General features: G+C 39.2%; 1 protein-coding gene across 1 annotated transcript in view; it reads right to left on the bottom strand.

Moving 5' to 3' along the window:
• The window catches only part of tex2 (testis expressed 2), a 131,862-nt gene that overhangs the window by 22,919 nt on the left and 93,652 nt on the right, over positions 1-15,291 (bottom strand). The window contains exons 7-8 of the mRNA XM_043715090.1: positions 11,120-11,219; positions 7,125-7,257 (exon numbers count right to left, since the gene is read on the bottom strand). Of these exons, the coding sequence (XP_043571025.1) occupies positions 7,125-7,257; positions 11,120-11,219 (233 nt within the window). The remainder of the gene's footprint in view (positions 1-7,124; positions 7,258-11,119; positions 11,220-15,291) is intronic.

Below are 15,291 nucleotides of genomic sequence, written 5' to 3'. Positions count from 1 at the left end.
TATGTTTGGAGGGATATAGACCAAGTGCAGGCAGATAGGACTAGATTAGTTTGGGATTATGGTCGGCATGGACTAGTTGGACAGAAGGGTCTGTTTCCATGCTCTATGATTCTATAACAGAATGCTGGAGAAATTGAGCAGGTCTGGCAGCATCTGTAGAGAGAGAAAAAGAGTTAACATGTTGAGTCTGGTGTGACTTTTCTTCAAAAACCCATAGTCATGCTCATGTTATCGTAACTTACAATGTCCTAGATACCACCATCACTGGGTATGTCCTGTCCCAGAGGCAGAACAGACGTAACAGAGGTGGAAGCACAATGGTATACAGTCAGGACAGAGTTGCTCTGGGAGCCCTCAATATTGATTCCAGGCCACAAATGAGTTCTCATGGCATCAGGTCAATTACAGACAAGGAGACGGCCTACTGACTACCACTTAACACCCCAATGATGACACCTCTTTGCGAACAGCACTTACAGAAGGCATTAAGGGTGGCCAGAGTAAGAATATAGTTTGGGTGGGGGTCTTTAGATCTATTTCCAAGATTGAGTCAGCAGAATTACTACTGACTCAGAGAGTTGAGTCAGAAAGGACATAGCTGTTAAACTGGATCTGCAGTAGGTGATGAGAATAGATGATAATAAACAGAAGCAGAGGTAGGCCATTCAGCCACTCAAGCCTGCTCTGCTGTTCAATAAGATCCTGACTGATCTTCCATAGCCTCAACACCACTTTCATGTCAACTCTGCATAATCCTTAACTCCCTGATATTTAAAAAATCTACTTACTTGCTTTTAAAATTCTTTTAATGATCTAGTCGTAACTTTATGGAGTTGGTAATTCCAGACATTTACTATCCTCCAGGAGAAATTCCTTTGCACCTCTGTTTTAAATGAGTGTAATTATATTGAGATGCCCCCACTAGTGGAAACATATTCTCAACCTTGTCAAGCTCCAGAATCCTCTATGTTTCAAAAAGATTACCCCATATTATTCTAAATTCTAATAAATAAAAGTTTATTCTGCTTCCTGATTCTTGATAAGTCGATCCCTCCAATCAGGAATCAGCCTAGTGAATATCTTTTGAACAGCCTCCAAAGCCAAAGTGCATGACCTTAGACATTCCCACATTAAATTCCATCTGCCAAGTTTTTGCCCACTCAACCCACATACATCCCCTTGCAAATTCATTATGTTCTGATCACAACAAGCCCTCCCACCTATTTTTGTACTGTCAGCAAATCTGGACACATTACACTCTGCCTCCTCCAACAAGTCAACAATCGAGGTCCTAGGACCGATTCTTGTCGCAATCCACTAGTTCTATCTCTCCAACATGAAAAAGACACATTAATCTCAATAATCTATCTTCTATTTGATAACCAATTCTCAAACCACACTAATACATCATGCCCATACGAGGAGCTCCCACCGAGGGGTGACATGGGTGGCCCAGTGGTTAGCACTGCTGCCTCACAGCACCCTCACCCATCTGAACTGTCCAGTCTGTATGCAGCTTAATATCACCCATGATTATTGTCATGCCCTTCTGACATGCCTCCATTATTTCCTAATTTATATTTTGTCCTGCAGTGACATAACTCGAGTTCTATAGATGACTCCCATGTGACCTCTTTCCCTTATTATTCATATTTCCACCCAAACTGATTCCACATCATGATCTATTGCATCTTTATCTCTACTCATTACAGCACTGATACCTCCTTTTATAAAAAAAATTCCTTACCTCCTACTCCTTTTTGTCTATACTTAAGGAACATTTGAATATGAAGTTCCCAGTCTTGATCACTCTGCAACACATTTCCATAATAGCTATCAAGTTATTTATTTCAAACACAAAAACAGAAGTTGCTGGAAAAGGTCAGCAGGTCTGGCAGCATCTGTGAAGAGAAATCAAAGTTAATGTTTTGGACCCGGTGACCCCTTCTCAGAAACAATTATAACTTTGATTTCTGTTCACAGATGCCTCCAGACTTGCTCAGTTTTGCAGAAACTTTTGTTTTTGTTTCTGATTTACAGCATCTATTTTCATTTGTCATTTCATTGATTTCTATTGGTGTCATCAACTCATCTACCTTGTTACAAAATGCTGCACATACTCAGATAAAGAACCATCAGCTTTGACTTTTTATTATTATTACTTATTCTGGTTCTAATTTCTGCTGTACTGTTCTGCATATATTTTAACCCCTTTCTGTCACACTTTGATTATTGCTCCCCTCTTCACTACCCTTGGTTCTTTTGGATTTTTTAAAAACATCCGTTCAATTGAACCTGTCCCAAAAATAGTTTAAAGCCCCACCTACAAAGATGTTGATGACGAAAGAGTAGGAAGTCCAAAAGTAAACTCTGTAAACTGTTAATAGCAAAACATGCTTCTGTTTAGTCAGTTTTCAAATGGGGCAAGCTGCCATATTTTCCCTTTATCTTAATAAGAGTTGGGACATCATGTTGAGGTTGTAACAAGAATTTGGTGAGGCCTCTTCTGGGGTATAGTGTGCACTTCTGGTCACTTGGTTATAGGAAGGATATTGTTAAATTGAGAGGGTTTAGAAAAGATTTACCGGGATGTTGTTAGGAGTGGAGGGTTTGAGTTAAAAAACAGGTTGGATAGACTGGGACTTTTTTTCACTGAAGCACAGGACATTAAGGGGGTGACCTTTATAGAGGTTTATAAAATCATGAGTGGCATAGATAAGGTGAATAGCAATGGTCTTTTTCCTAGAGTGGATTTCCAAAACTAGGGGACATATAGTGTTAAGGTGAAAGGAAAACGTTTTTAAAAGGACAACGTTTTTAAAAGGACATGAAGGACAACTTTTTTTTTTTTACAGAGAGTTGTTCGTGTGTGGAATGAACTGCTAGAGAAAGTAAATGGGGGTACAGTTACAATGTTTAAAAGACACTTAGGTAAATACATAAATAGAAAACGTTTGGAGGGAAATGTGTCAAATGTAGGCCAGTCAGACTAGTTTAGTTTGGGAACATGGTTGACATGGACTGGTTGGACTGAAGGGTCTGTTTCCACCCTGTAAGTAAATTGTAGTTACATGATTTGCCAGAACATTGTTATCATTGAAATGAATTCCTGTACCAATAGACCAGCTCACTCTTTCCCCAACTGCCAATGCCCCCATGAATTGGAACCCATTTCTCCCACACCATCTTTACACTATGATTTACCTCTCTAATCTTATTTTCTCCATGCTAATTTGTAAGAGATTCAGGTAATAATCTGAATGAACTAGGTCAAGCCAGGATATGCAGATCTTTAGTTGAATGTAATTCAGCTGCTAATGACCCAGAGCTCCCCATGGATGCCATGTCTTGAATTTCTAGGTATGTTTGAAATCTACCCCATTTAGCACACTGGTAGTGCTAAATAATCTGAATATATCTGAATGTAAGTTCCACTTTCACTGTGCTTCAGTCCTCTGGCACCTTTCCTGTGGTCAGAGGGGAACTGAAAATTTTACAAGCACCCCTGCTCTTTCATCCCAACAATGTAGGATACATTCCATCTGATCCTGGATATTGATCTGCATTTATGCCTGCCAAACTACTCAATTGCTCTTCTCTCTTTTCACTAAGTTCTTTACATTCTATCACAGACCTTCTCCCTGATTCATCTCTCTCATTAATGAACACTGACAAAAAGTATTTGTTTAGAACCAGACCTGCATATTCTGGTTCCACACAGATTGCCTCTGTGGTCCTTACTCATTCCCCGTTATCTTTTAACCATTAACGTACCTGTAAAACAAGTGAGTATCTTCCTTTATTTTACCTGGCTGTATCAATTGCTGCTCCCCTTACAGCGCTCCTTATCTCCACATTTAAGTTCCCTCTCGGATTTTACCTTCATGGTTCTGCTTTATAATTTAATCTAAGCTTCAGCACAACCATGTTCTTAATCATATCTATGTAGATCATGACAACAGGAGCCTTCCCCAAGCTCCAAACCACAAGAGACATCCTGAACCTTGGCACCAGATAGGTAACAAAATCTTCAAGACTCTGTCATTGCTGCAGAAAACAGTATCTATTCCACTAACAATGCTATCCCTTTTTACTAGCACATTTTTCTCCCCTCATTGAGGGAACAGACAAGAGGGAAAAACATACTTGACCTAATCCTCACCAATCTGCCTGTGATAGATGCATCTGAGCATGATAATATTGGTAGAAGTGAACATTGCACAGTCCTTATGGAGATGAAGTCCTGTCTTTAAAATGAGTATATCCTCCATCACGTTGTGTAGCACTACCAATGTGTTAAATGGGGTAGATTTCAAACGTATCGAGAGACTCAAGACGTGGCAATCAATGAGGCGCTCTGAGATCATTAGCAGCCGAATTGCATTCAACTAAAGATCTACATATCCTGGCTTAACATAACTACTATTCTACCAATAGCATCAAACTAGAGGATTAACCTTGTTTAATGAAGAATGCAAAGGACATGCTAGGAACTGCAGCAGACATACCTATGCCTGGTGAAGCACAAACAAGTTAACTTGCATGCCAAACAGCACAATCAGAAACTGACAGACAGAGCTAAGCAATCCCACAACCAATGAATCAGCTCTAAGCGCTACAGTCTTGCCACATTCAATCATGAATGATGGTGGACAATTAAACAACTCACTGGAGGAGGTGGTTGCACAAAAATCCCAATTTTCAACAATAGAGGAGTCCAGCACATCACTGCAGAGATGTTGAGTGAATGAATGATTCTGGCCACCTCTGGAGATCTCCAGTATCACTGAAGTCAGTACTCAGCCAATTCAATTCATTCCACATGACATCAGGAAACAGATGATAAACTAGACTGCAAAAACTTTTGGTTCTGATGATATTCTGGAAACAGTGCTTAAGGTCTGTCTGTAGCCAAGTTATTCCAGCAAAGCAAAAACACTGTTACATACACAGCAATGTGGAAAATTGCCCAGTTATACCCAGTGCACAAAAAGTAAGACAAATTTAACCAAGTCAAATACCATCCCATCAATCGACTCTCAATCATCAGTAAACTAACAGAAGGAATAGTGCTTTGAGCAGCCCTTGTTTAGAAAAAGCCTGGCAGCTGGGAGATAATGTGGGAAAGTTCAAAGTTATGCACTTTGACAAGAAGAATAGAGAAGCTGTATATTATTTAAATAGAGCAAGACCGTGGAAAGCTACAGAGCAGAGGCATTTTGGAGTGCACACCCATGAATAACAAAAATCCAGAATCCAAGTTCAATGGGTAATAGGGAAAGCAAGTGGAGTGTTCACCTTTATTTCGTAGGGAATGGAGTATAAAAGTCAGGAATTTTGCTAAAAATATACAAAGCACAGCTGGAATATTGTGAACAGTTTTAGGCCCCTTATCTGAGGAAAGATACATGGCATTGGAGGCAGTCTGGAGAAGTTTTGCTCGGCTGATATTAAACATGGAAGAAGTCTCATTAGGAGAGTTTTTAAAAAAATTATTCACTCATGAAACATTGGCATTGCTGGCTAGGCCGGCATTTATTGCTCATCCCTAGTTTCGCTTTGAGAAGTTGGTGGTGAGCTGCCTTCTTGAATCGCTGTAGGTATACCCACTGTACCATTAGGAAGGGAGTTCCATCATTTTGATCCAGCAACAATGAAAGAATAGTGATATATTTCCAAGTCAAAACAGTGAGTGGCTTGGAAGGGAACTTGCAGGTAATGGCATTCCCATGTATGGGCTGAACTTGTCATTCCAAGTGACAGATACACTTGAGAAATTAACCAAATATCCTTAGATAGCACCATTCAAACCCAAACCACTTCCATCTTCCATAAGGACACTTCATGCATGCCTACACCAAATGAACTTCAGTGGTTTAAGGTAGCTTACCCCCATCTTCTCAATGTGGTTAGGGACATGCAATAAACGTGGGCCAGCCAGCAAAGGCCACTTTCCCAAAATGTATTAAAAAAACTGAGTGCATATATACCTATGAAAAATATGGAAAATTATGGACTCCAAGGAAACCATTACGGCACAGACAATTACATAATTTTAACCTAATACAAATGGAGGCAAAGGACAGAATTGGATTGGCCACCTGTTTAATATTCCGATCAATTTTATGTTCCATTGACTTCAATGGAACATCATCTACAGCAGACATTCAACTTGCACCTAACAATCTGCTGCAAAGCTGTGGATAAAATTGCCTATGGACTGGATTTTGTTCTCATCATCTGGGCAGAATGTAGGGAAGAAAACCACACAGGGAGAATCGCTCCTAACAGAGTTTACCCCATTTCCCTTTTACTACTATAATCAAATAGGCTCCAATACACACATGCAATCCTCGCTGCCGGATTTGTCTTTGTGTTCTGCTCAGGTGATATTTTATGTCCTGACAGTAAATACAACATGACAAATAAGCATCATTTGAACAGAAACTGAATTAGTAGCTGAAAACGATTAAATAAGAATGACAGGAATACAAACGAATAGGAACAGAGTTGATAGCTCTGGGTTGAAGAGCTTAGAATTGCATAGATGTTACCAATAAAACAGATGTAAATCTATATATTACATATCATAAAAAGTAAAGAATGGACCTCCAAATACAATTTCACAACTTCATAAACACATTACACATCTCAGGCCAAATATTTTTTAAAAATCACAGGTATAACTTAAAACAGAGGATACGAGTTTTGACTTGCAGCTCAGGGAGCAGGGGAAATATTACTTCAAATTCCTTTTTAGCAAATGGGCAAATTCAAGCAGTTCCTTCCATCAGAAGAAGCTGAGAAAGATTCTTGCATGACATAGCACATGCAATGTGCATTGATGACCATTCAGAAGCAGACAGTGTAAAAGGAAGCATTGTATGATGTTGCCAATTGCATAGTGCCCTTCAGTATATAATCACAAAAAGCAATTCGATTCACCATTAAGAGTATAGCACAGAGTATAGCATCATTGTTGAATATCCATGACAATCCTTTTCCAATCTATTTTTACTTTCACATGCAGTACAAAAAATGGCTTCACATTATATCTGGTGCCTAATGGACTCTTTCCTTCTGGTGCGGTTCCAGAAAATCAAATTATAATTTAAAAATCTTACCCTTCCTTGCCAACATCGCCTACTTTGTATCCTTCCCCCAGTGGTTCCTTGCCCAGTTTGGTTAGGTTCATTTTAGTTTCCAAAGTCATCAGAAAAGATCCATTGTAAGAAATCTCCAAATCAATCCATAGTCCTGTAGAAAATAAACTTTCTGGCTGAGTAAATGTCCTGAGAATTGCAAACCTAATGTAGTAACCAAGTCCATTCTTGTCAGCAATCTGTGACACATTTTCAATATGTTAATTATCCAGATAGAATCTACTGGAAATAACTCCATGAATTATATGCATTTACATGAATAATCCACATCATTTTTTTCAGTGTTAGGGAATGTACAGATGAGAATTGCATTAGAATCAAAGATTGCAATAAGAATGGCAACAGGAATGTTTCCCTTGTCTTAGTTATGTTAAAATGAAATCAGTTATATGGCACCAATTTAAATTTGTAGTTCCATAAATTATTCTTAGTCAATTATTGAGAAAAAAAATTACAATTCAATTTCATGCTACTTTTACAACTCAATATCCATCTTGAGAAAAGGTGCAGAATTGGTGCAAAGGACAGAATTGGATTGGCCACCTGTTTAATATTCCGATCAATTTTATGTTCCATTGACTTCAATGGAACATCATCTACAGCAGACATTCAACTTGCACCTAACAATCTGCTGCAAAGCTGTGGATAAAATTGCCTATGGACTGGATTTTGTTCTCATCATCTGGGCAGAATGTAGGGAAGAAAACCACACAGGGAGAATCACTCCTAACAGAGTTTACCCCATTTCCCTTTTACTACTATAATCAAATAGGCTCCAATACACACATGCAATCCTCGCTGCCGGATTTGTCTTTGTGTTCTGCTCAGGTGATATTTTATGTCCTGACAGTAAATACAACATGACAAATAAGCATCATTTGAACAGAAACTGAATTAGTAGCTGAAAACGATTAAATAAGAATGACAGGAATACAAACGAATAGGAACAGAGTTGATAGCTCTGGGTTGAAGAGCTTAGAATTGCATAGATTCACTTGCAGAAAACAATAGTTGCACTGGTTTTCACAATTTCACATATATCTTGAGAAAATTAAGTTACAGGATTGACAGTAACATTTTGCATTTAAAGTACTTTCACAGGATTTAGAAAAGGTTTCAAAGTTATTTGTGAAAGATAAAGAAACAAAGACCAAATCATGAAGTAAGAAAAGCCTGTATAAAAAGGTGGTTTTAGAAAGCTTTTCGGGGAGGAAAGACATTAGGTTTTGTAAAAAGACTTTGAGACATTGGAACAATAATTGCTATAGGCAGAATCCTCTCACTAGTCACTTCTCGTTCTTCTAAACACCTACAAGCACAGGCCCAAACTATTAATCTCTCCTCAGAAGACAATTGCTCTACCCAGAATCATCACCTAATCTTTTAAAGGATCACACAATTCAGTCAGAGGGCCATAGGATGCAATGGGATAGGTGGCTGCGGAATGAAGGAGGAACATAGGTACCCAGTAAAGGTGGCATTAGAATAAAAGTTAGAAAAGCTTGAATAACAGTTTCATCAGCAGAAGGTCGAAGATGATTGGAAACAAGCAATGTTGTTCAGGTTAAAATAGAAGGTCCAAATTTATAGTAAATTCGAATAGACAGCAAATGAAGACAAACTATGTTCATGTACAATGTTCAGTGAAGTACTGACCTTTCATCATGTGCCATTCACAAGACCGTAAGAATAGGAGAGTTATGCTACTCATCCCATTAGCCTGCTCTGCCATTCAATGTAATCATGGCAGATCTGGGAATTATCAAATTCACTTGTCTGCCTTATCTCAATAATCCTTAATTTCCTTACTGATTAGAAATCTGTCTATCTCCACCTTGAATATACTCAACAACCCAGCCTTAACAGCCCTCTATGGTAAAGCAGTCCACAGGTTGATATGGTTAGCCTCAGAAGAAATCTTGCTTCATTTCTGTCCTAATTGAGCGACATAATCTGAGGTGGTGCTCTCTGTTTCAATAAAGTCGCTTCTTTTTCATTTAAACACCTAATTATTAATCTCTCCTCATAAGACAATCCTTCTATTCTGAGGGTCAACTAAAAGAACCTTCTTGGAATTGCTTCCAATGACAGCATATATTTCCTTCAGAAAAGGGGACTAAAATTGTTCACAGTATTCAAGGTGTGATCTAACTAGTGCCTTGTATAGTTTTCGCAAGACTTTCCCATTGTTATACTCCATTTCCTTTGAAAGAAAAGGCCAACATTCCTTTTCTCTATTATCCTGAACTTGGGTGATGGTTTTTTTTCTGATTTATGCATGAGGACCCCCAAACCTCTCTGTGCTGCAGCTTTGTCAGCTTTCTCCATTTAAGTAATAGTCAGTTCTTCTATTCTTCTTGCCAAAGTGCATAACCCCACATTTTTCCCCATTATATTCTATTTGCCAAGTTTTTGCAAAACGACCTCAGCTCACAGCACTATTAATGATACTTTATCTCAGCCAATAGTTGAACAAGCTATGTTGCCCTGTGGCTGCCACTTCAACTCCCCTTCCCACTGCCACGCTCCTAAGAATGCAAGTCCTGGGTCTCCTCCAGTGCAAAATCCAAGCCATCCGACAAATGAAGGGAGAACGCCTCATCTTCTGCTTTAAGACCCTTCAACCATATGGTATCAACATCATCATCACTAGTTTCCAATTTTCCCCTCCCTCCACCTCATCTTAGATCCAATCTTCCAATTAGGCACTGCCCTCTTGACCTGTCCTACCTGTCCATCTTCCTTCCCACCTATCCGCTTCACTCTCCCCACTGACCTATCACAATTATCCCTACTTTCATCCACCTATCGCCTTCCCAGCTACCTTCACCGCCCCAGCTCCACCCCCACTCTCGTATTTATCTTTCAGACCCCCTTCCCCCATCCCCCCCACACATTCCTGATGAAGGGCTTATCTCCGAAATGTCAACTCAGCTGCCTTACCTGCTGTGTTTTTTTAGTGCCACACTTTTGGACTCTGACTCTTCAACATCTGTAGTCCTCACTTTCTCCAAGTGATTTTTTTTGTGAGGGATTTGTCAATCATTGATGTTTTTTGATTCTAGTTCAATTTTGAATCTGTTCCAAGTCAGTATTTTGTATTTCTTTCTCCAATTTTCCATTCAAATGGCAATTCCTTAAGTGATCCAGAAGTGGTCCTTTCCCTTTCTCTTGGATCTTTGCACTCTTTCAACATCTTTTAACATCTCACCCTGTCAGTACATCCCCAAACCAACTTTTTCTCAATGATACACCATTCCTCTTGTTCTGTCATTGCCAACATTCAAAAGTTTCCTTATCCATCTCCTCGAATTCCTTCATACATCTTCTAAACCATTTCTCGAAATCCCAAGTTCTCAAAGAAGCCTAACTTCATCTGTTCCCAGCATGTGTTCCAGTACCAGGTTCCACATCAAACTCTTCACTCACCTTTTCTTTAGTTCTCTATTCACATCATTCAGTTATTATTCTCTTACTTCACTAAATGCAATGCTTCCTTTTGTAATCCCAGCTCTCAACCCCTTAGCATACCTGGCACCTTCAGTCATATCTTTAAAATTAATCATAAGTAGTGTGGAGCATAAAATATCCCTCCATTCTTGGAAATGAATATTGACTGCACTTCAATCTATTAAATGAGGAACTACTGTGTTGGTGGGGATGTGGTGGAGCAAACACTCATTGAAGTCCATAGTGCAATATGTGATGCAACCTATTGATGCAACATTGCTTTGTATCATTTTTTTCTGAGCTTGCTGCATTAAGTAGGAAACCAAAACACAAATAAAAGACAGGATAACTCATTTGATGGTAAAGTAGATCATGAAGTGTTAGAAATACATTGATTACCATTTCTGGATCTATATAAATGGAATATTTCAGTGCAAATTCCAATGTAAAATATCTGACATTAAAAAATATTGAAGCAGCCTAAGATGAATTTCAATTGTCCTTACCTTGATGATTAACTGAAGGCTTTGAAGCTTGACATATTTTCGGCATAGCAGCTCCCATATCAAGTTCTGTCAATGTCAGCTCATTCATAAAATATGGTAACTGAAATGGTATACAATAAACATGTAATGTAGTCAGAACATTTTAAAGTGGTCACAATTTTGATATTGTTGGGATCACATGTCTACATTTGTCGACCAAACAAATAACAGGAAAATACTGAACTACTTGCAGGATTAACCAGAACTTGAAGCAAACAATTTTGGCCAACAGTTTAATGTGGCTGTGACACACCTACTAATTACAGAAATGTAAATGACTTTGGAAAATATAGCCAAATAAATTGTTTAGGAAGATAACAAATGAAGTTTATTACCCTTAAATACTGGAAAAACCTGGCTCTGAAAGAGACTATGGAGTCTTGCACTGATGAGTGCCAAACAACCTTTTCAGATCTTGATTTCTCTTTCAAAAAAAGGAAGTCAGAGAGAAAAAAGACCTCCAAAATTTGCAGTAAAAGCTGCAACGCTCAGTATTTTGACTACCCTGTTAACCCAGAGAATTACTTCCAAAGACTTTGAACTGGTTAGAGTTCCATCTAAACTGAAGCTCATTTGGAAGACCTACAATCAGTCTATAGCTGTCAACAATTCAAATTTGTCAACAAAAAAAGTCTATAAGAATTCATCAAACTATATATTTTGTTTTTCAGAACATTGATCAAGAGGAGTGTTCACCTTTTGACCTTTTGCAACGATCATCTCCACAGAGTTGTGTCATGTTTGGTGCTGTATGAGTGTATTGTGTTAGGATTCAAAGTGGATTTGGTTCTAATTCTAGATTATACTTTAGTTGCACAGTTTAGCTCAGAGATAATATATCAAAGACAGTAATAACAGTTCTTTATTTCTAATGAGACAGGTGAGTTGTCAGTAGAAACAAGATAAATGAGTTGACAGCACAAGTTGAAATCAAGGAGTATGACATGATAGCTATCGTGGAGATGTGGTTACAGGGTGGCCAAGACTGGAAACTCAATATTCTAGGATATTCAATTTTTCAGAAGAATAGATACAAAAGTAAAGGAGGTGTGTCACTTTTGTTAATAAAAGAAGGCATCAGTATTGTGGCGAGTAGTGATATAGTGCATTGAATCATGACATGGAATTAGTCTGGTTGAAAATGAAGAATGGCAAGGGAAAGAAATCACAGTTGGAGTTGTCTAAAGGTTTTGAAGAGTTGCCTCACTTTTCAGTCTGTTCTGCTATAATGTGGTAGTTGCCTTCTCATGCAACGTATGTTATAGAAAATTGATCAATAGAAATAGTGTGGCCTATGGGGAAAAATAGGGTTGGGTCAAAGTATCAAAAATATCAGTAAAAATCAAAACAAAAATAGTAGTTAGACTGTGCTATCATTTGTGTTAGGCTAAGTAAATGTTAAAAATCATATTTTAATGAAATAATACAATACATTTAACAGTTTAAGAGGTTTCTGAGTTTGCATTAAGTCAGGGCTGAGGGTCATTATCAGCATCATTATTAGTTCCAAGTACAGTTCTGAGTGCAGGGTTACTACGCAAGAAAGTATTTCATAGAATCCCTACACAGTGGAAACAGGACATTTAGCCCACCAACTAGTCCATATTGACCCTCCAAAGACTAACCCACCCAGACCCATTCCCATACTCTATTACTCTACATTTATCTCTGATTAATGCACCCAACCTACACATCCCTGAACGCTATGGGTAATCTGGCATGGCCAATTCACCTAACCTAATTTATATCAGAAGTTAATGGCTATGGTTTATTATCCCCAGACTGTTTCTTTGGAGTTTGCTTTAAAACGTCATCTAGTTATTGCTGCTTTATCATCTTTCTTCTTTCATGAAGGAGTTACTTATAGGGTGCCAGATAAGATTTTATGCCATGAACTGCTATCCTGCTACATTCTGCATTGTAGTCACTGTCTTCTAAGAGCTGCAACGGCTTCTCAACTTCCCTCAGGATAGAAGACAAAAGAGAAGTGGAAAGTTCTCGTGGTGCTGCATCATGGACTTCATCGTCTCCATCTCAAGCATCAATTTCCCTCGCAGCAACAAATTGCGGAGATCAGTCTTCATTCCTTCAAATCCAACTTGCTTTGCAAAAGCGACATAATGACCTTTGATTGCTGGAAGCTCTTCTGATGGTTCGACACCTTTAAAATCACGAAGAAAGTCTGGGGGAACCCTCCGCCAAGCTGCATGCAAGCAGTCTTTACTGACATCGCCCCAGCCCTCCACAATAATGTCAATTCTGTGGAGGTATCAGTATTGGACTGAGGTAGACAAAGTTAAAAATCACACAACACCAGGTTATATCCAACAGGTTACTTAGAAAGAGCTAGCTTTCGGAGTGCTGCTCGTTCGTCAGGTAGTTGGTGGGGCAGAATCATAGGACACAGAATTTACATCAAAGTTTCATACAACTGGTGCGATGTATTGAACAAATTCAGTGGTCAAAGACATTTGACCTCGGATCTTCGGGTGACCGTCCTTCAAGGCAGTCTTTGGGACATGCAACAGAGTGGCCGAGCAGAGGCTGATAGCCAAGTTTGGTACCCATGAGGATGGCCTCAACTGGGATCTTGGGATCGTGCTACAATACAGGTGACCCCACTACACTATACACTCTCACACAGACACTTTCTCATACACATACTCATGTGCACACCCTCTCACAGGCATAAACACTGTTACATGTGCATCCATTCTGTAAAGCATAGACACACACTCTCACACGCGCACACTCTCATCCTCTCTTCCACACATGCTTTCCTTCTCCCACACACACATTGAGATGCCACTTTTTTTAAGTTATCTCGGGGCTATGACTTGAAAGAAATTTTGGGAATTTACATACTAATCAATTGGAATATGCATCTCCGGTCTAAGTGATCGAAGATTTAACAGCAATCTAGGTTTGTTCAATACAGCATCAGTTGTATGACACTTTGATCTTTTACTATAAATTCTGTATCCTATGATCCTGCCCCATTAACTACCTGACGAAGGAGCAGTGCTCTGAAAGCCTATACTTTGAAATAAACCTATTGGACTATAACCTGGCGTTGTGTGACTTTTAACTTAATGATGTCAATAGCATTCTTAATGTTAAAGCTCTTCCAAAAGAGGGTAGGGGAGTTCAAAACTAGGGGGCATATATTTTTAAGGTGAGAGGAAAAAGGTTTAAAAAGGACATAGGGAGCAACACTTTAATACAAAGAGTGGTTCATGTGTGGAATGAACTACCAGAGCAAGTGATGGGTGCAGGTACAGTTACAACACATAAAATACATTGGATAAATACACAAATAGGAAAAATGTTGAAGGGATATGGGCTAAATGCAGGCAAGTGCACATCGTTTAGTTTGGGAGCATGGTCGATATGGATTAGTTGGACCGAAGGATCTGTTTCTAATGCAGTATGAGTCTATGATTCTATAATCATTGAAGTTACCACTACCCACTACACTTTTTTAAAATTATCTGCCATTTCCCCTGTTCCCCCATTATCAATTATCCAGTTGCAACCTCCACTTCCAACATCCTCTGGATTACCATTGATCAGAAACCCAATTGAACTTAACCTATAAATACAGTGGCTACAAGAACAGGTTAGAGACCAGGAATACTGCAGAGAGTAATTCACCACCTGACTCCCCAAAGCCTGTCCACAAATTCAGGAGTGTGATAGAATACTTTCTTCTTGCCTAGATGGCTGTAGCTCTAACAACACTCAAGAGCTTGGGACATTCAGGACAAAGCAGCCTGCTTGATGGCACCACATCCACAAGTGGTCAGTCCCTCCATCACCAACAGTCAGGAGCAGCATTGTGTACTATCTACAAGATGCACTGCTGAAATTCATCAAAGATCCTTAGACAGTACCTTCCAAAGCGCAGTAGGTCAGGCAGCATCCAAGGAGCAGGAGAATCGACGTTTCGGGCATGAGCCCTTCTTCAGGAATGAGGAAAGTGTGCCAAGCAGGCTAAGATAAAAGGTAGGGAGGAGGGACTTGGGGGAGGGGCGTTAGAAATGTGATAGGTGGAAGGAAGTTAAGGTAAGGGTGATAGGCGGGAATGGGGGTGGGGGTGGAGAGGTCAGGAAGAAGATTGCAGGTTAGGAAGG

This window comes from Chiloscyllium plagiosum, chromosome 24 (assembly GCF_004010195.1).
Source record: "Chiloscyllium plagiosum isolate BGI_BamShark_2017 chromosome 24, ASM401019v2, whole genome shotgun sequence".
In the NCBI taxonomy this organism is placed as follows: Eukaryota; Metazoa; Chordata; class Chondrichthyes; order Orectolobiformes; family Hemiscylliidae; genus Chiloscyllium; species Chiloscyllium plagiosum.
Note: the sequence above shows the minus strand (reverse complement) of the source record. Positions and strands in the feature narration are given on the sequence as shown.